This window comes from Heliconius melpomene, chromosome 21 (assembly GCF_056956725.1).
Source record: "Heliconius melpomene rosina isolate 202511_hmr_F chromosome 21, ASM5695672v1, whole genome shotgun sequence".
Taxonomy (NCBI): domain Eukaryota; kingdom Metazoa; phylum Arthropoda; class Insecta; order Lepidoptera; family Nymphalidae; genus Heliconius; species Heliconius melpomene.
Window position 1 is genome coordinate 12,292,236 of NC_140409.1, and position 26,433 is coordinate 12,318,668.

The 26,433-nt window shown below is 33.3% G+C and overlaps 1 protein-coding gene across 1 annotated transcript; it reads left to right on the forward strand.

The window, feature by feature from the left end:
- The first annotated feature begins 612 nt into the window (after positions 1 to 612).
- LOC146527301 (bombyxin-related peptide B-like) lies at positions 613 to 25,247 on the forward strand. The gene is made up of 3 exons (XM_085206055.1): positions 613 to 738; positions 22,188 to 22,354; positions 25,088 to 25,247. Exons 2-3 carry the CDS (start codon positions 22,195 to 22,197, stop codon positions 25,213 to 25,215), a joined length of 288 nt encoding a protein of 95 aa, XP_085062181.1. The 5' UTR covers positions 613 to 738; positions 22,188 to 22,194; the 3' UTR covers positions 25,216 to 25,247.
- The last annotated feature ends 1,186 nt before the right edge of the window (positions 25,248 to 26,433 follow it).

The following is a 26,433-nucleotide window of genomic DNA, read 5'->3' on the forward strand; positions in this document are numbered from 1 at the left end:
GAATTGGACTCACAAATAATATTCTTAAATTATTATCTTTTAAGTTTCCTAAACAGAATAAATAGGCTTTGAAGTGGCATTGTTTTTTAAAAAACAATACCACTTATCATTTAACTTAAGTTTAATTTCTGTATCAGCAAATTCAAAATATAACAAATTAAAAATATATCAAATATACAATGTAAAAAATTGTTAACGTCATCAGTTCAATTATTTAAAAAATGCCAATTTCAATTTAAAGCAAGCAAGAAATTTGATACTGTCTTCTATTAGTATAGGGTAAGCCTAACTGAATACTGTTTTAGTACATTTCTACCGATACGCCGTGCCGGTCATCCTATATACAATGGGATCCTTGGAATGGGAATTGGACTCACAAATAATATTCTTAAATTATTATCTTTTAAGTTTCCTAAACAGAATAAATAGGCTTTGAAGTGGCATTGTTTTTTAAAAAACAATACCACTTATCATTTAACTTAAGTTTAATTTCTGTATCAGCAAATTCAAAATATAACAAATTAAAAATATATCAAATATACAATGTAAAAAATTGTTAACGTCATCAGTTCAATTATTTAAAAAATGCCAATTTCAATTTAAAGCAAGCAAGAAATTTGATACTGTCTTCTATTAGTATAGGGTAAGCCTAACTGAATACTGTTTTAGTACATTTCTACCGATACGCCGTGCCGGTCATCCTATATACAAACAACACCACGGAGAGTGACCTACTAGGTATTTAATTTTAAAATTTTGTTTCTTATTTTATTTTTTCGTATTTTATAACGGAAAAATAATTGTGTCAATTCACTCTGTTTTAATTTTTTTATTATTTCTTAAATATGTCGATGTTTGGACGCAGAATTATCGTTACGTTCATGTTTTGAATATTTAATTAAGTATTTTAATGCATTTTTATCTTTTTAACTTATATAATAAGAAGTCATAAATTATTTAAATTCATTTAGCTTTACGCTGTATACTTTCAGCACCATTTTCGAGGTATTGTGTGTTGACTGCCGCTAAATCCCGGGCTTTTCTTGTTACCAAAGCGAGAAAATGAAATTAATTCATTCCCGGGAGTAGGAATCGAACATAAAACTACCGCACTTATAGTCAAAATTTGTCTAGCTTCGCCACAACGACCTTACCAATAAGTTTAATATGAATAGAGTTTTTTCAATACAATTTTCATTTAATTATAAAATGTTACATTAAAAATATTTTGTTTAAAATTGGGTTCATGACTTCATAAAATCGATTCGTTATTATTAAATTACGTTACTGTAATACTTATAATAATTATTGAAATAATAGTAATTATTAAAATATATCCTGTTCTGTTCTTGGATTATGGCGTTCCAATATTTATAGTTACATTTAAGTTTTCAAATTATGCTGCACTTTTGTTTAAATCTAGATTGTCAAGACACTCCCCGTTTCCTATTTTTCGCCGATTTCTAGAGACAGCATTTGTGGCAGAACTCATCGCCGCTTGCCTCAACACCAGAGCGAAGAAATGAAAATATTAAATATTTTATTTGCTCGAGTGGAAATCGAACCCGGAACACGTTTACAAATACGCGCTTGTCCCTGCCCCTGCGCCACGACTGGCCTCAAATGAAATCAAATAATTTTAACGAAATATTATTTTAATTTTTTTGAGTTTATTTGGTACGATATAAGAATATTATTTTCACAAACCTTGATTGTTTTCAACTCCCAAAATTTATGCCGAAAAAGAATTTAGTAGTATTACCATTTTTGGCCAAATAACAAAACTGTGCTACACATATCTTCTCCCAGAGCAGGGAAGGCAAAAGGAACCTAATGTTAAGACAGACCGTTTCTAATTTTAGAAAAAAATCCGTGTTAAATGGTGGAACTCAACGCCGCGCTTCTGGTAAAACCAGAGTGGGGAAATGAAAACAAATAATTCCCTAACATGGGGATCGAACACATATTTATCGCTTTTACAATATTCGTCGTCCCACTGCACCACATCAGCTACGACACAATTGGGTTATTGCAAATAATATCTAAATTATATTATATTTTAAAACTTTATCCATACCTATATTATAAATTCGAAAGTAACTCTGTCTGACTGTCTGTCTGTCTGTCTTTTACGCAATCAGGGCCAAACCGCTAATTTAATTATGACAAAATACTCATATAGAGATACTTGAGTGTCTCGCGATGAACATAGGATACGTTTTCTTCCTCTATTTGTAATATTTTCGATATATACTCATAACAACCGTCGCGTTGCTAAGCAACGATTTGCAAAATTTCTTGTTGGAAAACGTCACCCAAAATGAGCTTGCTTAACGCATCTCTCTATTGAAAACTGAAAATAATTTCATAAATATATTTAATAAATATTTGTATAGTTCAAGCGATAGCGAAGGTCCACTAGTTATAAATAAATGTGTTAATCAAAGAAAACAAAACAGTACAGTAGCTTTTGAAATGGTAATTTTGGTATTCCGATTTCCTTATCTGCCTTAGCCACAAGCCGCACATGTCAAAGCTTTTCGCTTTCCCGGCATGTGTTCACTCAGTTCTATCAGTTTCAATTAATTAGGCGGCTGTATAGCTGTAACATCCATGTAGGGTATCTATATGTTTTTTTTTCAACTTCACTCTGTATCCCGCACACATAAATCAGGGTAGGCCGAGGGAACCTAGTGTTAAGCCACTACGTTCCCCACTTTCCGCCGAGTTCTTGAGGCATTGCGTGTTGAGCGGCGGCACTCGACGCCGCGAAACCAGATCTTAGAAATGGAAATATACATTTAAGTCTGATATCTATGTTATATGTATGGGACTGAATTTTAATTTCTTATTTTAATATATTATCTTAAAACAATTGTAGAGGCCAGTCGTTTCTCTGGTATCGACGTAAAACGCGGCGTTGAGTTCCACCACTCAACACGTAAAGCCTAAAAACTTCGGCAGAAAGGGAGAAATAGAGTCTCTTAACACTAGGTTAGTTGGTATATGAGGGATACAGGATGAAGCTAAAAAAACAAAATTTTTAAATAATTTTAATTTTCTAGTAGGTAGAATACCTATTAGAACTGAAAATTGAGAAGATAGGTGAAGATACCTATTAGTCTCGTACGCAAAAAAATATGCTAAGAATTGATTTCTCAAAATGCTTTTTTTTATCTAATTAATGGGTGCTTAGATAAAACAAAAACCCATTGATGAGTCTTCTTAAAACCCTTTCGGCGTCGTCAATGTTTGTATACTCTACATTCTAGCTAATCGTAATTTGATATAGCAAAGTGCAAACGACTGCTTACTTTTATATTAATTGTTTATACAATTGCCGAAAATACAGTCGGCTGTTACTATGTACCTAATTATAGTATTAATAGAATAAATATCTGCCTACAATGCTTGTAGCTTAATAATAAAATATTTTTAAAAATAATTGTGTTCAAGAAAAAATCTATGTTATATATTTTTTTATAAATCTAAGAAACACCTTTTATCATTTTACATTATTTATATGACAAAGCGATTACGTAAAATGCACATAAAAAACACACGAGCAAGTTTGTAACTTATTTTTTGATTTTCTTAATATTAGTCAGTAAATCTATATCTATATCTATATCTATATCTATATATATAATAAAACTGTAAAGGGGGTAAAATCTGTACATTGAATATAAACTAAAAAAAACACATCAGGGGGACTCAATACAACTAATAGAAGGTAAAAATATGATTTTTGGAATTCTTGTCTGTCTGTCTGTCTGTTGTGGCTTTTTAACTCAAAAACTACTGGACGGATTTAAATGAAATTTCTTTTGTTGCATAGCTATTAGTCTTCGCCTACATATAGGCTATAATTTATTTTGATAGCCCGAAAATAACCTGATGTGAGACCCTAGCAGCCCGCTTAATCTATAAGAGATATCAATACAACGAATTAGGAAAAGTTATTCAGCGTGATGAGCATTTTCTGTTGACATAAAAAAAATTGGATCCAATTGGAACCCCAGTCACCCAGCTAAACTTTATAACATATAATTCGTCAGTCGTCTTAAAATAAATTACTCTACGTAGTAACAATTTGTTTTGACGTTTACGTAATACCATAATTATTATTTGAAATGGTTCAACACCAAATGATTTAAATTTAGGTAAATATATTAAGTAAATATATAAAAATTAAATAAAATTTAAAAAGAAAATCCATAAATCGGTAACATATATGTGTATCACAGAAAAAAAAGATTACATTCTTATAATTTCGAGGCCCGTTGTGGCGTAGTGACACAAGCACGGGACTATAAGCACGACAGGTTCTGGGTTCGATTCCTGCTCGAAGAAATGAAATATTTAATATTTTCATTATCTCACTCTGGAACGAGGCAAAAGTAATTTTATAATATGAAAAAAAATATACGAAATATCTTCCTTTTTATAAAAATTAATCGCTGAATGTGTTGCTAAGCGCAAATCTCGAGAGCAGCTGTACCGATTTCGCTAATATTTTTTTTATAATATTCCTTGAAGTACGAGGATGGTTCTAACGGAGAGAAAACTTAAAAAAATTGCCAGAAAGGTTCTAAAACATGACTTTTCTATATTCCCATACAAAAGATTCGTAATAATATCTACTTAAAAGTCAATTTGGACTTTAATACCCTACTATAAAGTTTAAATGTTAGTAGCTGGATTCCTGGAAGGCAAAACAATTGAGTGACGTTAGTATCGTATAAATATTATAGCCCAAGAACCCAGAGCTGCCAGACCGGCGTCATTTTAGCAAAGGTGAAATTTTGAGGACTATTAGTCTTACACGTAGTTAAGACAGTATGCTTACTCAGTAACTTGAAAATGGGATCCTTTCAGAGGTAGAGAAAAATAACGGTATATCTCTTTCTGGGAAATCTCTTTCTGGGAATCTGGTTGCTTAGGGTCTAGGGCTAGAGGGGTCTTGAAATAGTCCGTAAATAATATTTTTTAAATTTTAGATTTACTTTAATGTAATCTGCCCCAATTTTAAAAAACCTTTATGACATCTGGCAGAAGTAAAGATCCACGTGAAAGAATGTGAAATATACATTTTTTTACTTTAAAACATATATAAAAATTCTCTTCCTTACTTAAGGGAACGTTTTCAATTGACACTTCCAAGTGAAAGACCTGTACGCTCATGTGTAACTCTAAGAAAGCTTGAGTGTAGGGCATTTTTAATACCTCTTTCTATGAAAAATCCTTCATAGTTCAAGCAGTGCGCTTATGGAACTCACTACCTAACTCTATATTGTCGGGCAATCCATTTCTAAATACTATTAAAATCAAATTAAAACAACATTTCTTAATCTCAATTAGAATCTTTAGTAGTCGCTTTGTCTTTTTTTTATTAATTTTCTTTTTCTAATAATATATATATTTTTTTTCTAATAATATATTATAAATAATATTTATGTAGGTATAGTAATATTGATTAATGTTATGTATATTTGTATGTAGGTTTATTATTATTATTATTAACATTTTATTAAAATACCGCACCCGAATCATTTCTTTTAACATCCGCTACATTCAAGGGTTTCTGGTAGAGATCTCTATTAGAGATAAGTTATCCATTGTACACATTTTTTCTATTGTCATAAGTTTTCTGTACTTTCTGTCTTGTGTGGTACATAAATAAATGAAAAAAAAAGAGACTTTCTACTTTAACGCAACTGGAAGTGTGTTTTAAGTTGGCACTATCTCTGAAGGTTTTTTAAGTTAGAGAGTACGCATCAGTCTTAACTACATATTAGACTATCGATCCTCAAAATTTCAGCTTTGCTAAAATGATGTAGGTCTGGGGGGCCTGGGATCTCAGTCTATTAATGTCAATATTTGTCAATATTTCTATGGTAAGATGTCGCTTGAAATGTAAACGTCTCATTGTACATCTAAATTATTAAATCTAAAAGCCACAAATTTCTATAATATTAATAAAGTGTTGTGTATTTGTGACTTACTAAATATGCCTTCTATAAGGCGGTGGACAAATTTAGGCAAAAGAATCTAATCGTACTCCCAGAACGTGAAGATTGCAATGAACGTGAGTACGATACTTGACTGATAATGGTGCAAATTTGAATCGAGCTGCTTTTTGTTACAATATATCAATTGATACCAGCAGTTCCTACAGCTGTGTTGCTATTGGATCTATAAACTCAGCTTGCCAATATTGTAAGGTTATTGTAAAAACTCAGTTTGTCAATCAATTTGGTGGCGCAATGATTTTATTATAAGGAGGAGGATTGCCAGTGGTTCCACGTTTAATGCAAGCTGATGAACTGAATTCATGTTTAAAGTCCTCGAAATTGTGGAAACATGTCAAGGTATTACATTTAAGCAAGAATATGCGTGTCATGATGCAAAATGATTAATCTGGAGACATATTCTCTAAACAACTCATTGATATTGGTAATGGCAAATTTCCTATATATGCGCCGACTGGCTGCATCACCTTTCCTGATAGTTTTTGTCAGTCAACGTAATCAAAAGATGAACTCATTCATAAAGTGCTTCCAAATGTTGATGAAATGTTGCTGATTATTTATTCCATAATTGGTTGAGCGAAAGAGCTTTACTGGCTGCCAAACACACTGATGTAAATGAATTAAATATAAATTTTCAAGATGGCATTCCTGGCAAAATAAGGACACATAAGTCAGTTGATACGGCAACTAATGAAGATGATGTCGTGAACTATCCACAGAAATTTTTAAATTCACTTGATTTGCCAGGATTGTCGCCTCACAACCTTCAATTAAAGCTTGGATGTGTAGTTATAATGTTGCGAAATATTAACCAACTGAAACTTTGTAACGGCACACGATTAGCGATAAAAAAAAATGAATAACGTAATAGAAGCAATCATATTGAAAGGAAAGTATAAAGGAGAAGACGTTTTGATACCCCGCATCCCAATGATTTCGACTGACATACCATACGAGCTTAAAAGACTACAGTTTCCAGTACGGCTTGCTTTCGCAATGACTATAAACAAATCCCAGGGGCAGTCATTAAGTGTTTGTGGTATTAATATAGAAAACTCATGTTTCTCGCATGGTCTGTTGTATGTTGCCTGTACCTGTGTTGGAAAACCATCTGCTCTGTTTGTTTACGCGCCAGATAACCAAACAAAAAATAACGTGTACCATAAAGTACTATAATGAAAATGAAACTGAATTTAGAATAAGTAAAAATAAAATAAAATATAAAATGTAGGCATCATAATAAGATATCAGAAATTGTTATTTTTATTATCATTTTTAATGAATATTATAAGAATTAAAAATAATTTAAGTTTTTATTTTTTTATCTTACTAGCTGACCCGGTGTCGCGAATAGCAGAATACATATTTTTAAAAAAATCGACTGTTAGGCGATACGAAGTTCGCGGGTCTGCTTGTTGTAAATAAGTATACCAAGAAACACGAATTTTATTTGTTCTCCTTTAAATACTGCCAACATTCCAATGCAAATGATCTATAGATCTTGATCTAGATATATAATATATGAATGAGAACGGCATCTTCATATCGATCTGAGAGTGTGTAGATAGTGTGCCACAAGAACTTAGCAAGCTACATAAATATCTAAAGTTTTTCAAATTTAAAATGTAATAGTCACCCTTTTATATTCTGCATATTATAAATATTGTACTAAAATGAGAATTTAAAGTAAACAGGTATATTGACATATTAGACATACAAAATAAGAATGCGTCGACTGTCTCTCCGGCTAAGCGCAAAGCTATCGCTCGAGGCTTGCAATATTAAAATAAATGCATCTTATGAATTTTGAGTGTTCTTCAAAGGATTCAAAAGATATTGAAAATTCATTCACGTTATACTATAATACTTATACATTTAAATTAGAACTTATTTATATTAAAGGTAAGATTTTCTTATATTTTCCATATTTATTTATAAAATTTAATATTGCGGTACTAAAGCATTAACAAAATAAATTATAAGCAAAAAATCATTTTTAGAAAAAGCTTTTTTTTAAACGCTTTAAAAAGGAGAAAATAAAATTTGTCTTTTAAATTTTAACTATCAACTCATAACCTCATTGTACACAATTTATATGATCATAAAAGCTAGTCGCGTTAATCAATATTTAATTAAATTGAAACTTTAAAAATTAAAACTTAGCAGATTTTACATAATTAAATTAGTACTAGTTAATTTACACAAGTAAATCGCGCGACAAGCTTTTATGATCATATAAATTGTGTACAATGAGGTTATGAGTTGATAGTTAAAATTTAAAAGACAAATTTTATTTTCTCCTTTTTAAAGCGTTTAAAAAAAAGCTTTTTCTAAAAATGATTTTTTGCTTATAATTTATTTTTTACTTTTTAGTTACCACTGGCTGGGTTTCTCACACTAGAGACATGTACCACGATTCCGCTTCTATGGTTAGGAATGCTGTTGGCGACACTAGACACTTCCCGATTACAGTAGGGGTTTACCAGGGCTCGACTCTTAGTCGCTTCTTATTTAATGTAGTGCAGCCTCCATGGCTGATGATGTATGCCGACGACATAGCACTCATTGACGAGAACCGACTGAGACTGGAGCGTAAAGTGAACGTCTGGAAGGGTACGCTTGAGAGCGGCAGTCTTAAACTAAATGTGTCGAAGACCGAGTACATAGCTTGCGGGAGCCCGTACTTGAGCACGATCCTTATAGGTCCTGAGCCAGCCGTTAAGTCAGAAAAGTTCAGGTACCTTGGATCCGTTATGCACGAGTCTGGAGGCATCGATCACGATGTCCATGGCCGGATAAGTGCTGCCTGGGCCAAATGGCGGGAGGTCACTGGTGTGGTCTGTGACCGAAGAAAATCGCCAAGCTCAAGGGACTGATATACAAGAGCATCATACGACCGGTTCTTTTATACGACAGCGAATGTTGGCCAGCACTATCTCGGCACACTCAGGAGCTTCACGTCACGGAAATGAAGATGCTGAGGTGGATGTGCGGCGTAACGCGGTCTGACCGCATACGCAACACATTCGTTCGAGGTAGTCTTGGGGTCCGTGACGTAGCGGATAAGCTCCAAGAGCGCCGCCTGAGATGGTTTGGCCACGTTACGCGCCGGTCTAAGAACTATGTTGGATGCAAGTGCCTTGCTATATCAGTTCCTGGAGTGAGACCTGGACGCCCAAGGAAGCGCAGGTTGGATGTCGTGATGCCGGATATGAGAGCCAATGGTCTAACCACCGAGGACTTAAAAGACCGCGCAAAGTGGAGTAGGTTGAGTAGGAAGGCAGACCCTGGCAATAGCCGGGATTAATGCCAGGAGGAAGAAGGTTTCTCACACTAGATGTCATATTACTTTTCTAATTATTCTCGGCAAGCCCTTTCATTTGATACCCGTATTGCAGATGTGCATAAATAATAACTATTCCGCCATCTTAGATGTTCCGCCATATTGGATTTAGAAAAACGTCACATTTTTCGAGTTACTCTCAACGAGCCCTTTCAATAGATATCCATATTGTAGAAGTAGACTAAAATTAACTATTCGGCTATCTTGGATGGTCCGCCATATTGGATTTAGAATGACGTTAGATTATTTTTCGAGTTGCTCTCAATGAGCCCTTTCATTTGATATCCATATTGCAGAATTGCAAAAATAATAACTATTCGTTCATCTTGGATGGTCCCCCATATTGGATTTAGAATGATGTCACATTATTTCCCAAATTGCTCTTAAGAAGCCCTTTCATTTGATACCCATATTATAGAAGTGCATTAAATATAACTATTCCGCCATCTTGGATGATCCGCCTTATTAGATTTAGAATGACGTCACATCATTTTTCAAGTTTCTCTTAAGAAGCCCTTTCATTTGATACCCGTAATGTACAAGTGCATCAAAAATAACTATTCTGTTACTTTGGATGGTTCGCCATATTGGATTTAGAATGACGTTACACTATTTTTCCAGTTACTCTTAACAAGCCCTTTCATTTGATACCCATATTATAGAAATTCATGAAATATAACTATTCCGCCATCCTGGATGGTCCGCCATATTGTATTTAGAATAAAGTCACGAACCTTATCGTGCATTGTCATTCAAACCAAACGTGTATACAAAATTTCAGCTAAATCGTACGAACATACCTTTCACTATATGAAAGCACAAAAAACTTGAATCGTGTCAATTCTATTGGATTTCAAGTGATGTCACATTATTTTTCTAATTGTTTTCGGCAAGATCTTTCATTTAATACCCATATTGCAGAAGTGCATAAATAATAACTATTCCGCCATTTTAGATGTTCCGCCATATTGGATTTAGTATAACGTCACATTATTTTTAGACTTACGGTCAACGACCCATTTCATTTAATATCTATATTGTAGAAGTAGACCAAATAGATACTCGGCTATCTTCAATATCCTTCTTATGGGATTTAGAGTGACGTCACATTATTTTTCGAGTTGCTCTCAACGAGTCCTTTCATTTGATACCCATATTGTAGAAGTACTTTAAAAAAAACCATTCCGCCATCTTGCACGGTCCGCCATATTACAATTAGAGTGACGTCACATATTTTATCGTGCATTGTCATCCAAAGTAAACGTGTATACAAAATTTCAGCTCAATCGGTTGACGATATCTACTTCAAAATTGAGCTCCAAGATTTCACCCGAACCCACATACATACATTGCAAGTTAAATAAAAGCTTTTAATAATACATTTTTCTCATAACAACAGAGCAGAATGGACTCTTGCATTTTAATCGACATCCGCTCGATCGTCGAACAAATTCTCTATTTGTTTTTAATGTTTAATACTGTGGAAGCAAAGCGCCAATCAATATCTGTTTGCAATACGAGCAATGAACACAACGACCTTTCGGTAAAGAACTAAAGGCGTAGAAAACGAACATATCAAAGATTTTTTACGAGATATTTAATTATTTTCCTAACTTTTATAATTTTCATTTTTTTCCAGCTTCATGCTACATCCTGCACATGGCAGAGTACGCAGAGGGAATCTGGGATCCTAGCGTTAAAACACTCCGTTCCCATTAAAACATTTTCGTTCTCCGTTTTCCGCCGAATTCTGGAAGTATGTTCCTCGCTCTCCGCATATATTATTTGAGTGAAAGAGCCTGTAGATACGTAATGTAATCTTGTATATTTTATTGTTTAGCGAATTCATGTATTACTTAGTCTCAACTTAGTTTTTCAATTTGGAGGTATTACATCTATGTTCATAATAAATTCTCAAATGAATATAAAAAATTATAAGCAAAAAAACATTTTTAGAAAAAGCTTTTATTTAAAAGCCCTAAAAAGGAGAAAATAAAATTTGTCTTTTAAATTTTAACTATCAACTCATAACCTCATTGTACACAATTTATATGATCATAAAAGCTTGTCGCGCGATGTACTTGTGTAACTAAACTAGTGCTAATTTAATTATGTAAAATCTGCTAAGTTTCAATTTTTAAAGTTTCAATTTAATTAAATATTATTTTTATTTTTATTTATTTTATTTGTAAAAGGTTCACCAGCAGTTGTTACAATGATACTTATAATACTAACACATGCAATACAAAAAAAAAAAAGAACTTAATTGTACAACTATATAAAGGTAAACACAGCATGCAATCACATAATTGTTTTACTTAAATCTAATGTTTATAAAAATAAATTCTAATCAACTTGTATGTTGTAGTTTAAGTGCTACCTACTAGTTAATGAAAATTATTTGAGATTTTTCAAGATATTATTGTGAAATTTATTTATCGAATCATAAAATACATCCGTAACCATACTATAGTCGTTTAGAAGTTTGCTCAAACGAGGAATTGCTGAGTTTGAACCGAGTACAGTGCGACGAAATGGGATAGATAGTGGTGCAATTTTAGACCTAGGATAGCAACGAGGGACTTTGAAATTAAAGCTACTTAACAATTGAGGACAGTCGATATAATTATTTAATATTTTATAAGTAAAGCGAATATCTAATAAAGTTCTACGATTGTCCAGTGATATCATTTTAAAATATTTTAACCTCTCGCTGTACGAAGTTAACTTTTTAACGTTTCCTGTAGAAAATGACAGATTCCACAAAAAACGCTTTTGAAGACGTTCCAGTCTCAAAATGTGTGTAGCATAATGTGGTCGCCACACTACACTGCCATATTCTAAAATACTTTTTATGAGACTATTATATAAAATAATTTTAGTGTTTGGTTTGAGAAAAATTTTTGACATGCGTGTTACAAACCATAACTTTTTGGATGCTTTTTTTATCGCCTGTTCAATATGTGGCAAGAAAGTTAGTTTTGAATCTAAGACTACGCCTAAGTCCTTTAATGTTGTGACCTCTTCAAGTATAATTTCTTTAATGGAGTAAAATGAAGGAACAGATCGTGCATTACGTGTGAATTTTATGTGTCTACATTTAGCTGCATTTACGCTCATGCCATTATCATTGCACCATTCAACTAGGCGGTCAATATCCTCTTGAAGTAAAATTGAGTCCTCCAATGTTCCTACGGCTCTAATAAATTTAACATCATCAGCAAATATATACGGACTAGAGTTCTGAAAACACACTATAATATCGTTTATGAAAATATTGAAAAGAGTAGGACCCAAATGGGAACCTTGAGGTACTCCTGATAAGCATACTTGAATATTTGATTTATATCCGTTTAATACAACATAAAAAGAACGATGTTTTAAGTATGATGAAAACCACTTTATTAATGGACCCATAAAACCATAGGCGGCCAGTTTTTTTAATAAAATATCATGCGGCACACGATCGAATGCCTTGCTCAAATCAGTATAAATTGCATCTATTTGTAATCGCTCATCAATCGCTTGAATTACAGAATCGGTGAAAGTAACAAGATTTGTGATAGTTGATCTACCTTTTACAAATCCGTGTTGTTGATCTATCATGGAAGGTTTAAAGTGGGAATTGATAATAGGACAGATAAGATCCTCAAATACCTTCGCAAAGTGCGACAGTATTGATATCGGTCGATAATTTTTGACCATAGTTTCATCTTCCTGCTTAAGCACAGGAACGACTTTAGCTTCTTTCCACTTCACAGGAAATACTCCAGACCTAAGCGACTCATTATATAAGTAATAAAGTGGCAATGAAAGATTACTCGCGCACTCAACAATAAATATAGAAGGAATATTATCCGATCCAGCTCCTTTAGAAATATCAAGTGTTTTGAGCTTATTAAGTATATGTTTTTCGCAAATTTCTACATAAGATAATGGGGTATTATTTTTTTGAACAGAATAAACATTTCTAATTGCATTAATATCGTTGGAACCTGAAGGAGAATTACAAACAGATGCAAAATATTGAGCAAAGAGATTACAAGAATCTTCCCCGTTGCTAGCAGTTACTTTGCCGTTACTTAAAGTAGCTGGATATGTACTCTGATGTTTTTGAGAATTTTTGACAAAATTGAAAAAGTATTTAGGATTTTTTTTTATACTTTGTTCAGTGTTTTGAATGTACGTCTGAAATGATTCAGAAGCTAATTTCAGGCAACGTCTGCTAAGCAATCTCAGAGTTAGTTCATCCATAGGATTATTATATATTTTATATCGTTCTTTTATTTTTATTTTTTCATTTAGACGTCTAATAAATTTTTTAGGAAGCCAAACCGGGAATTTATTGCATTTATTCTTAGATAAAGGTGCAAACATGTCAATAGATTTTTTTAGTATGTTGTAAAATGTTAACACCATTTCGTCAATACATTCACATTTATAAAATTCCGTATGCCAATCTATATCCGCTAAATATTTATTTATAGAACCATAGTCAGCCTTATAAAAATTTAATCGTTTGAGATTTGTATTAATTGTTAGTCTATCTGATGTTTCTGTGTTCACTTTAAATTCAATTGGTGGGTGCAATGGATCACTCTTACATAAAACGTCAATTGATTCTGTCACATTACAGTTTGGTATATCAGTTAACACAAGATCAAGAATTTTATTTGAGCAATTCATTACATTGTTACACTGTCGTAAGTTATTCATTGCACAGAAGTCCACTAAAGATTGGCAAATTGAAGAGATCGGTTGAATGTAGTGAGTGTTAGATGTACTCCAGTTTATGTTATTGAGATTAAAATCTCCAACAAGGCAAGTGTAAAGATTATGGATTTCAGATACTCTATTATAATTAGAAAAAAAAGTCTCGAGTAACGCTTTATTTACTGGTGGTGGTAAATATACTACACATAAAACCATATGACAAAGTTTATTATTTATAGGTGTATTTATAACAACCCACAAATCTTCGCAATTGCCTTGCCATTCAATCATATTTTTAGAAGAAATATGTTTTTTTACAGCAATCAAGACACCACCTCCGTCTTTCTTTTTAGAATTACTATCAATCATCCGATCTCTCCTAAAAACATTATAATTATTCCCAAACAACATATTACTACAAACAGTTTCATTTAACCAGGTTTCCGTAAGCACAATTATATCAGCGTTCACACACAATAAATTACAATAAAAATCTTTTGTTTTTGTTCGTAAACCACGAACATTTTGATAATAAATTGTTATTGACGAGAATTTTACGCAAATTATCTATTTGAATTACACTAACACAATTAATTCTAATTTATTTTTTCTAAATAATCAAAACTTTTTATTACTTTAAACTCTGAGCTATCATCTTTTCTCATATAAATTTTTCCGCTTCTGACCCATACATATTTATAATTAATTTGCTTAGATTTTACCCTTGCAGCAGCATGTAATGCCTTATTTGTGGGTGACAGATGTTCAAGTACATAAATAGCTTGTTTATGTCCTTTGATATCAATATGAGATGTATTCAGTTTATCCGTGGGATGCGATTTATTATATTTTATACAAGCTGCCAATAAGCGGTCTCTAATTTTTTGAGATGTCAACTGAACAACTATAGAACGGGGGCGGTTGCTGGATCGATTAGACTTTGCAACCCGGCTACATGCTGCTATTGTATCTTCCGTAATATTACAACCCACTGCACTACCTAATTTAGTGACTATCTCTATAATGTTTTCTTGTCGGTTTTCTGGGACACATTGTACTTCAATATTATTTAAACGTGCATGCTGTTCCATTAAGTCAATTCGGTAACTTAATTTTTTTACAGTCGAGTGCATTGTGCTATTTTCCTCTTGTACTGTTTTAAGCGTATTTAAGGTTGACTTATGTTCCTTGAGAAGATCTTCGTACTGATTGCTTAAAAAATTTATAGAATTCTTCATATCTGTAAACTCCTCACGTACCGATTGTAATTCTTCAGAGAGTAGGCTTTTCATTGAGTTTGTTATTTCCGTAACTAGTTCGATTTTGTGAGAACCCATAATTTCTTCGATAATATGCTGCATATTTTCTGCAGTAACTTGCGAACTAGGTTCTTCACTGCGAGGGGAAGAGCTTGCTAACCGCTTGTTCGATCTCTTGGTTATGTTAGAATCTTCCTTATATTTGGTTCCAGGTCTCACTTTTATAGGAGTATTATCAGAGGAAATATTTTTCTTTTTGGACTTGCATAGCGGACATTTCCATTCCGAAGTAATAGATATTGATTAAGAAGATATTGATTAACGCGACAAGCTTTTATGATCATATACATTGTGTACAATGAGGTTATGACTTGATAGTTAAAATTTAAAAGACAAATTTTATTTTCTCCTTTTTAGGGCTTTTAAATAAAAGCTTTTTCTAAAAATGATTTTTTGCTTATAATTTATTTTTTACTTTTTAGTTACCACTGACTAGGTTTCTCACACTAGAGACATGTACCACGATTCCGCTTCTATGGTTAGGAATGCTGTTGGTGACACTAGACCCTTCCCGATTACAGTGGGGGTTCACCAGGGCTCGTCTCTTAGTCCGTTCTTATTCAATGTAGTGCAGCCTCCATGGCTGATGATGTATGCCGACGACATAGCACTCGTTGACGAGAACCGATTGACGCTGGAGCGTAAAGTGAACCTCTGGAAGGGTACGCTTGAGAACGGCGGTCTTAAACTAAATGTGTCGAAGACCGAGTACATGGCCTGCGGGAGCCCGGACTCGAGCACGATCCTTGTAGGTCCTGAGCCAGCCGTTAAGTCAGAAAAGTTCAGGTTCAGTCCTTGGATCCGTTATGCACGAGTCTGGAGGCATCGATCACAATTTCCATGGCCGGATAAGTTGGCCAGTACTATCTCGGCACACTCAGGAGCTTCACGTCACGGAAATGAAGATGCTGAGGTGGATGTGCGGCGTAACGCAGTCTGACCGCATACGCAACACATTCGTTCGAGGTAGTCTTGGGGTCCGTGACGTAGCGGATAAGCTCCAAGAGCGCCACTTGAGATGGTTTGACCACGTTACGCGCCGGTCTAAGAACTATGTCGGATGCAAGTACCTTGCTATATCAGTTACTGGAGTGAGACCTCCTGGACGCCCAAGGAAGCGCTGGTTGGATATCGTGATGCCGGATATGAGAGCCAATGGTCTAACCACCGAGGACGCAAAAGATCGCGCAAAGTGGAGTAGGTTGAGTAGGAAGGCAGACCCTGGCAATAGCCGGGATTAATGCCAGGAAGAAGGTTTCTCACACTAGATGTCATATTATTTTTCTAATTATTCTCGGCAAGCCCTTTCATTTGATACCCGTATTGCAGATGTGCATAAATAATAACTATTCCGCCATCTTAGATGTTCCGCCATATTGGATTTAGAAAAACGTCACATTTTTCGTGTTACACTCAACAAGCCTTTTCAATAGATATCCATATTGCAGAATTGCAAAAATAATAACTATTCGTTCATCTTGGATGGTCCCTCATATTGGATTTAGAATGACGTCACATTATTTCCCAAGTTGCTCTTAAGAAGCCCTTTCATTTGATACCCATATTATAGAAGTCCATTAAATATAACTATTCCGCCATCTTGGATAGTCCGCCTTATTAGATTTAGAATGACGTCACATCATTTTTCAAGTTGCTCTTAAGAAGCCCTTTCATTTGATACCCGTAATGTACAAGTGCATCAAAAATAACTATTCTGTTACTTTGGATGGTTCGCCATATTGGATTTAGAATGACGTTACACTATTTTTCCAGTTACTCTCAACAAGCCCTTTCATTTGATACCCATATTATAGAAGTTCATGAAATATAACTATTCCGCCATCCTGAATGGTCCGCCATATTGTATTTAGAATGAAGTCACAAACCTTATCGTGCATTGTCATCCAAACCAAACGTGTATACAAAATTTCAGCTCAATCGTACGAACATACCTTTCATTATATGAAAGCACAAAAAACTTGAATCGTGTCGATTTTATTGGATTTCAAGTGATGTCACATTATTTTTCTAATTGTTCTCGGCAAGATCTTTCATTTGATACCCAAATTGCAGAAGTGCATAAATAATAACTATTCTGCCATCTTAGATGTTCCGCCATATTGGATTTAGTATAACGTCACATTAATTTTAGAGTTACGGTCAACGACCCATTTCATTTAATATCTATATTGTAGAAGTAGACCAAATAGATACTCGGCTATCTTCGATATCCTCCTTATGGGATTTAGAGTGACATCACATTATTTTTCGAGTTGCTCTCAACGAGCCCTTTCATTTGATACCCATATTGTAGAAGTACATTAAAAATAACAATTCCGCCATCTTGCATGGTCCGCCATATTACAATTAGAGTGACGTCACATATTTTATCGTGCATTGTCATCCAAAGTAAACGTGTATACAAAATTTCAGCTCAATCGGTTGACGATTTCTACTTCAAAATTGAGCTCTAAGATTTCACCCGAACCCACATACATACATTGCAAGTTAAATAAAAGCTTTTAATAATAAATATAAAATTCCACATGCAAATTATGTTTACATAAGGAGAAATAACCTACCTTTAAAATATTAATATATGGTACATTTCCAGTATAATAATAATAATACATGAATGCTTTAGGTTCCCTCTGGTAACATATATATGTTAAATGTAATCAAAAGAGTTTTGTAATAAAAAGTTTATGCAGGTAACGCCGCCATAGCACCTATAAATAATCTTTCATACCCTTATTGGCGTGTAAAGTGCAGGATTCCTTTTCCTAGTTAATCCTTATAGCAGAATGACACGTACTATTTTTTAAATAGAGCATGTGGTAATTGATTATTGACATCAATACCCTGGATGGGGGTGCCATCCAGGGTATAAAAGCCATCGCATCCTTGCACTGTTGCAACGCGTCTTTCTCTGAGGTAAGATGTCCCATACAATCCTCTCTGTATTATACCATAAAAGAGATTAATTCATAATATTTACCGTATATTAAAATCCTATTTTAAATATAAGTTTGTCGTCGTGGGTTGGGGTTGTTGGGTTGTGGATTCGATCCCCAATCGAGGAAGTGAAATATTTATTTACGTTTATATTTCCATTTCTTTACTCTGGTGTCGAGGCAAAGCGTGGCGTTAAGTTCTGCCAGTCAACACGCAATGCCTCCGGAATTCGGCGGAAAGTGGGGAACGTAGTGACTTAACACTAGATCTCTGCCTCTGCCTACCCTGTTGTGTGCGGGATACAGCGTGAAGCGTTTTAAATCTCAATTTATACTCCATTCCTTATAGTGTGTGCTTTATATAAAAAAGTGTATTTTTTGGTGAACACTATTGTTGAGGTGAAATTTAAATTTGTTATAAAAATTGCTAAACTATTTCGGCAGGTGCGAAATAATTAAAACATCGATCGTTCTTTTCTGTTAGAGTTTTGTTCCAAATATTCTATATATATTTCATATTGTCAGACAACTTTGCGTCTGACAACATGACGGGCCGTGTATTTGTTTTATCATTGTACCGGATGAATTCATTATGGCTGTAGTTTTATATCAAAAAACTAGCCAAGTGCGAGTCGGAATCGTGTACGATGGGTTCCGTACTTTTTTTAAAACAAATGGCATAAATATTTTTTGTTGTAGTACTGTTTCTCAATATATATAATATATAATATAATATATAATATATTATAGAGTCGTATATATAGCGGTGACAAGCGACAACTATCACGATTCGTGAGATACAGCCTGGTGACAGACGGATAGGCAGACATACAAAGGAGTGTAATAGGGTCCCGTTTTAATTTAGATCTTTACTATAATAATGTTTTTTGCTACTAATTGAAAAATTAAAAGGTTTTTGTCGTTAAGTACAAGTTTCTAAAAGTAAGGTAAATTAAAAATATCTTTAAGTACTGTAGGTTAGAAAAAAATTACTTGTTTTTAGATAACGTGCCTTTGGAAATGTGCCTTTTTCTTTTCAAAGCGTGGAATAATATTTTAAAAATGTTAAAGTATAACTACTTTGATAACAAAATTATATAAAAGTACTTAACGAAAACTATTTATGTAAGAAAACCTTAAGAAGAGTTATAAAAAAAATTGTATATCGCAATCGTCACTTTAAGCCATATCTTCGCAACTTAACTACTATAACATTTTAAACTAAATTTATATTTAGTGGCCGTCGTAGCTTAGGTGTCTGACGCGACGGTTGTGGATTCGATCCCCACTCGAGGAAATTAAATATTTATCTAAATTTATATTTCCACTTCTTCGCTCTGGTTTCGAGGCAAATGTTCGACGGAAAGTGGGGAACAGGGTTTCCTCTGCCTACCCTCCTGTGTGCGGGATATGCGCGTGAAACTGATAGATTTTTTTTACATTACATATATATATTTTTTTTAAATTTTCCGTCTTTGAATTGAACAAAGTACGGGCTGCTCCACCACTGAACACGAAATGCCTCGAATTGTTAGTACTAAAAAAACGGTATAAAATACTAATTTAGTACATTTTTATCATTATCACGTAGAGCGTCAAGAGACAGACCACCATTGTTTCGATCTGCATTTTAAATTTAAAATTTTCTGTTTTAGCACAAGAAATATTTTCTACAATCCGCACTGACAAGTATAATTTTAATAACTTTAGCTGTTTTGCTCTGAGGTCCACTCCCACTAGCATCTATGCAATCTTTATTTAAATATTTAATTACCTTAATTTTTTATGTCACATATTTATTTATTTATCAAATTACATACATATAACACAATACATGAGTCACAAATCGCTGACGTCGGTTAAAATCATTAACAACCTATGAGGCAATTGCTACCTGAGGCTCGTGAGGTCTATTTGACCCCTTCTAATCGTGGGCTACGGAAACGCAAGTTAGTAGTAGTAGACGTCGCGAAGAAACGAACGTCTTCACTAGCTTTACCATTAGCTATGACGTCACGAAATTGTTATTTTATTGCATTGCTGAAACTTTAGTTTTCAATGTATGGATATTGTCTTTAAAATGATAATATTATTAGACCACGGAAGTGATACAGATTTGTAAATAACTAGTTGTGTAGTTCAAGCGGGCGAAGCCGCAGCGGGACGCTGGTTATTTATATATGTAAAATCATATCAATATTCTTTTAGCTTCATGCTATATTCCGCATGTAGCAACATCTCGCATGGAGAGGGAGAACACTCCGCCAAATTCTCGGGACATCGTGTTCAGTAGCGAAACTAAATGCTGCGCTTAGCCTCGCTCGACACGAGAGTGAAGAAATGGAAATATTAAATATTCCAGTACCTCAAGTGGGAATCAAACCCACAATCTGTCGTGATATAGTCACACGCTTGTGCCCGAGTGCCACAACTGGCCTCGATCAGTTATATGAGACATATATGTCCAGTTTTAGTAAACATTTTACTTTCTTTTTTCATACTCTATTGTACTAACTTGCATTTTGTAGCGACAGCGCTTGTGAAATTCGTCTAGTGATTTGCATATTTCAAAAATACAGCCCATTCAATATAACAATGCCGTGTTTTACAACCTTAGCTATTTGTTTTCCTAAAAATAGCACTTTTCCGAGATTAAAATGCACGCATTTGCCAACGTTATATCTCATTTTTTTTTTAGTTTAGCTTTATGAAATTCTTGAAGATGGACTCTAAACGTCACTAGAAAAATTATAAAATTAAACGTGTGTTTCTGTAATTAAATGAAGTGCTTGATTAAAATAATAAAAAAAATATAAATTAAATAAAAATGATAATTTATAACATCATTAAGTTTAAAGTAAAAAACAAGCTATATACCAAAGTTGAATGAAAGATTAAGTTAAAAAAAGCTAATGTTCTAAGCATTAAGCTTCAGATAGCCGCTGTTTTATAGACCAAGCTTTCATTTATAAACTTTTTATTGAAGCGAATTGCGGTCTTACTAACTCCACGCTAACAGGACAAACGAGATTCTATTACAGTGACTTTTTCATACTGAAAAATAAGTAATTTTCTAGAAGATTTTTATTTTATTGCTTATAACAGGCCAGCAGTGGCGCAGGTCGCGGCGTTAAGTTCCACCACTCAACACACAATGCTCAAATGGGGAACGGAGTGTTTTAACACTAAGTTCTCTATGCCTATCCTGCCATGTGTGATTTATAATATACTTCTTGTCCATTAAAAGAATTAAAACTAGTAAAAATTTTACCTACTTAAGGTTGAAAAACATGGCTCTATTTATTTTATATTCTATTTTCTAGTAAAAGTTTATTTTGCGACGCAAAGCACTGATTTTCAACGCATTAGAGAAAACTTTTAAATCTACACAAGCTTGTTATTTTTCAACGGAAGTTGGAATAAGTAGCTTAGGACTGTAACGCACAGTTTTCAATAAGTGCTGTTTAAAATAAAAATACTCGTATAAACATATTGCATATATTTATCCTTTAGTCAACTTAATGTAAAACATACACACATTTGAAGTTGAACATTCAAATAGAATGTTTTTAAGAATTTTTAGATTTAACCTTTTAGAAAGACTCGCAAACGAATAAGTAAAAAGTTTCATATATTATACTGTTCTATAACTGACGCTAATGTATATGAAGGAATTGCAACTTTATACACTAATATTGAGATCCGAACAGAAAATACAGAAGGATTTTTCTACTTTTGGCACAATAGCCTATTAACGTTTAATTTAAATATCTCGAATACGAAATTGACAAAACAAATAACATAAAAATAATTATTAAAATTTCAGAAGCACAATGAAAATCCTAATGTATTTGATAACTGTAATAATTCTCGTCGGGGCGATGTCGGAGGAGAGGCCGCGAGTCTACTGCGGGCGGGCGCTAGCTGAAGCAAGAATATGGTACTGTTTCGGACCGGAAATGGCGACGTACGCCAAGAGAGGCTTTCACGGTGGTAAGTTGAACGCGGACATGTTATTATAACATTTCTATATATAATAGGCACTTTTAAATAATAATATCTTGAAACTTGAAAGTGTGAAATCTTGAAAGTATCAGTTAAATGTTTTCAACTTTATGTAACTTGGTAACTTTTGTAGAAATACGAGTAGTTTGTGGTGCTTTCGTGGCGCATTAATAGAGTGCGTTATTTTAAATACGATGCTTATGAATTATTATAAATAATGTCTGAATTCTCCGGATCTGGTGAGAGAAAAGAAATTATAAATGGACAAAAAAAATGTTCTATATGTCTAATATATACAATACTCGCGTAATAGGTGGAAATTACTTGATATATGTTTTTTTAACTTCACACTGTCTTCCGCATATAGCAGTTATGTAGGAAAACTAGTGTTTTAACACTCCTTTCACCTGTTTGAACCACTGCCGAATTTTCCGTGATGCGTGATGAAGTTTATTGTTACCAAAGCCAAGAAATAAAAATAAGTCATTCTCCCGGGTAAGGATCGATGTATTTCTAGGGAGTGCCCTAGAAATACAAGGCAAACAAAGTGGGCAAATAAAGAATAGGATGTAATAGGTAACAACAGTAGCAAACCGAATGTTTACCGACACTTTGTACTAGCTCCTTACATCGTTATTTAATGTATCGAAAAAAAAGAAATAATGTGTATTTTGTGTGTAACAAAATCAATAAAGTCGTCTTTTTTCAATTGAATTTCTAATTTACAATTGCTGTATTCAATTTTAACTGAATTCACCAAAGACCTAATATAACTCAATGAATTATTGTCGAAAAGAACAAAATAGAGGGAAGTGAAATATTTTCATTTTTGAAAGGCCGCTTTGACATGGTTTTAGATAGATAGGATAGGTATCAGATCAGATTTGTTTTGTAGGAAAAATTAAAAGCGGAGTGACTTGGCTTTCTCTGCTTTCCCTAATTTATGCGTTATTCAACGTGAAGTTATTTGTAATACAAAAAGCAAAATATTTTACTAAGTAGATATTAAAAACTACTAAAGTATACATTTAAAAACTTCTTGTAAAAATGTAAAAGTACCAATACCATTTTAAATTTGAAATTTGTAAATTGACTTCCTTATAAAGTGATGGTATTCAGTAAGAAACCATATTATATGTATGTAATAAAAATTGTATTTACTTCCAAAACTTTACAAAGGTGGATATTAGCTCAATAGGGAATCTCTTTTTTAGAGTTCCGTACAGCGTATTTATAGATATTTCTTTGAAAAAAATCATAACAAACTTATATTAGTAGTTCATTTCATACAAAATGACTGCGAACTTAAGTTTGTCAATTTTACTCGCCGCTTAATCAAACCTACAGGATATTTCCCATAGACCTACAATAATGAAATTTGGCAACAAGTTAGAATTTACAGTATAAATAAAGAAAAATTCTGGAAAATGGAAATTTATTTTTATATAAAAGATTAGTGGCCTCCGCACGGCCTCGCCCGCTTGAACTATACAAATATTTCAAGGTAAATTCTGGAATAAGGTAGCCTGTATCTTGGCCCCTTCCAATTACTTTATTTTAACCCTAAGTGGGTGATATCGTATCACCGACCCCTCATTGATTCACGCTTGACCGGATTTTTTATCTATACTAATATAATAAAGCGGAAGAGTTTGTTTGTTTGTTTGTTTGTTTGTTTGTTTGTTTGAACGCTAAGATCTCTGGATCTACTGGTCCGATTTACTTTGTTTTTGTTTTGTATGAAAGCTGCATTCTTCAGAAGTGCTATAGGCTATATAACATTACATTACACATATAAACTAATATATTTTAAAGTACTTTCTAATTTGACATGCAATTTATTCTGCCATGTTAATAACAACCGTCGCGTCGCTACGCAACCGTTACCGCGACATTTTGATATTCATCCTTATGAATAGTCACTCTTAACATTTTATCTAGATTGAAATTATAGTTTACTGTATAGCATTCTAATAAATAATTAAGGAGACGTCACTGATTCGAAATGACCCAGCCTTCGGGCGGCACAGTACGAGTATGACCGACGCGAACGGGCAGATGACGTTGACGGTTTTATAAATTTTCATACATTTTCGAACTATTGTTAATGTTTATGTAATTATTTGCTGTTTATAATTAATTTAAGCTGCACTTTGGTTCTCTTCTTATTTTATTTGATATTGCCCGCTAAAATTATCCTATTTAATAGAGAGAAATGTTTAGTTATTTCGTAGAGTCGATATCTATGTACGCACGCACGGAAAAGTTTAGGTACTTTTTCTAATATTAAGAATACCTATCCTTTAGTTACTTTTAATCCTTTTGTTGGTTCATTTCAATAACTCAGATAATTTTTTCTAATAATATGTCTCTACTTATTATTGTTTTTGATTATTTAAGCTTATCTTTTCTTACTAATTCTATTGAAAATTTAAAATAATTTCATGAATATATTTAATAAATATTCTTATAGTTGAAGCAGGCGTAGCCGCGTCCGGGTCCACTAGTAATACTATAAAAAAAGAATAGACTAGAATTGACAAAAGATAGGCACACTAGATTTGTAAGATATTTTCCATTTTTGATAAACAATTTGAATTTCTCTTTTTCTGGTTATAGCTTATACTTTTTAGTTAAAAATATAAATATATTTTTATTCCTTTTATTTACATTTACATCCGGTATGTTTTTTTCTAATGAAATGATTTAAATTATTTCCAGCAAAGGCTCTTCGCAAGAAGCCAGTTTGGCCGTGGATGTCTAACCGCGTTCCCAAGAGGGATAATGGCCTCGTGGACGAATGTTGCCAGGCGCCTTGCTATATTCACCAGTTGATGGCCTACTGTTAAATACAATAAATACAAATAATTGAGAAAAGTAATATTTTGTTTTTTTTTATTTCAATTATTCATTTTTTTTTAGTAAGGCAATTAGATACGGAAGTAAATGTTTATACTTATTGATGGTCGTGGGTATTTGGTATAATGGTAGTGGGTGATAATTCTGATGATAATGAGAATAGAAAGTTATTTTCTCCCCTTATATGGTATTTTTTATAAACAATCACCAATGAACACAGATAAAATGATATAATTAATTCTGTGGTTGTCCAAAATTCCTGTAAATAGTTAATAAATGTAATTTTCCAGTTAAATTCCACATGGAATTCTGAAATTTTTGGAATTCTTCTAACTCGATATATTCGATAACAAAAATAAAAGAAAGTACCATCATATTTTCCATTTTTAAAAAAACCTATAATATTCGATATGCATCGCAAAAATATTGGTACCCGTTGATACGAAAATAATATTTATTTATTGAAGTTCTATTTTACGAATCCCTTTTTTTGCACAAGTGTGTCTGCAACGCGATGGTTGTGGGTTCGATCCCCACTCGAAGAAAGAAATATTTATTTACGTTTATATTTCCATTTCTTCCCACTGGTATCGAGGCGAAGCGTGGCTTTGAGTTCTGCCACTCAACACGCAATGCCTCCAGAATTCGGCAGAAAGTTCCCTCGTAGGTTCCCTCTGCCTACCCTGCTATGTGCGGGATACAGCGTGAAGATGATATATATATTTTTTCATCATGTAGAGTTACAAACTATAAAATTGTCATATATTTAACATAAGAGAAGCCATCGGGGTGCAGTAGGGACATAAGAGCTTTTTATGTTCCACTTCTAGTAAGACAAATTTCGATTGAGTTCTGCACTCAATTCACAATGTCATGAATTCAAACAGGAAACGGAGAGCGGAGTGTTCAAATGCTCCACTTTCTCTGCCTGACCTGATACATCCAAATATCATGTTTCATCTCATCATAAATCGTGGAGCTGTAATAAAAGAGAAATATTGCCTTATTGGCGTATTTACATTTCTTAGAATATTACTTTTATATAAGTAACGTATAAAACGACTGTGAACAACGATATGCTTGTAATCTTTCGTTTCACTTCATATACGATTATCGTCGTTAGTTCTAACTTCTTGAGATACGTTATGATAGAAAATTGTGTTGCTAGAATTTTAAAGATTCCACAGAAAGCTCATTTGTCACAGTTA

Coding starts and splice junctions, on each gene's coding strand:
- LOC146527301 (XM_085206055.1), top strand. CDS start 22,195: ATGAAAATCCTAATGTATTTGATAACTGTAATAATTCTCGTCGGGGCG. Junction 22,355..25,087: donor CAAGAGAGGCTTTCACGGTG/GTAAGTTGAACG, acceptor AATTATTTCCAG/CAAAGGCTCTTCGCAAGAAG.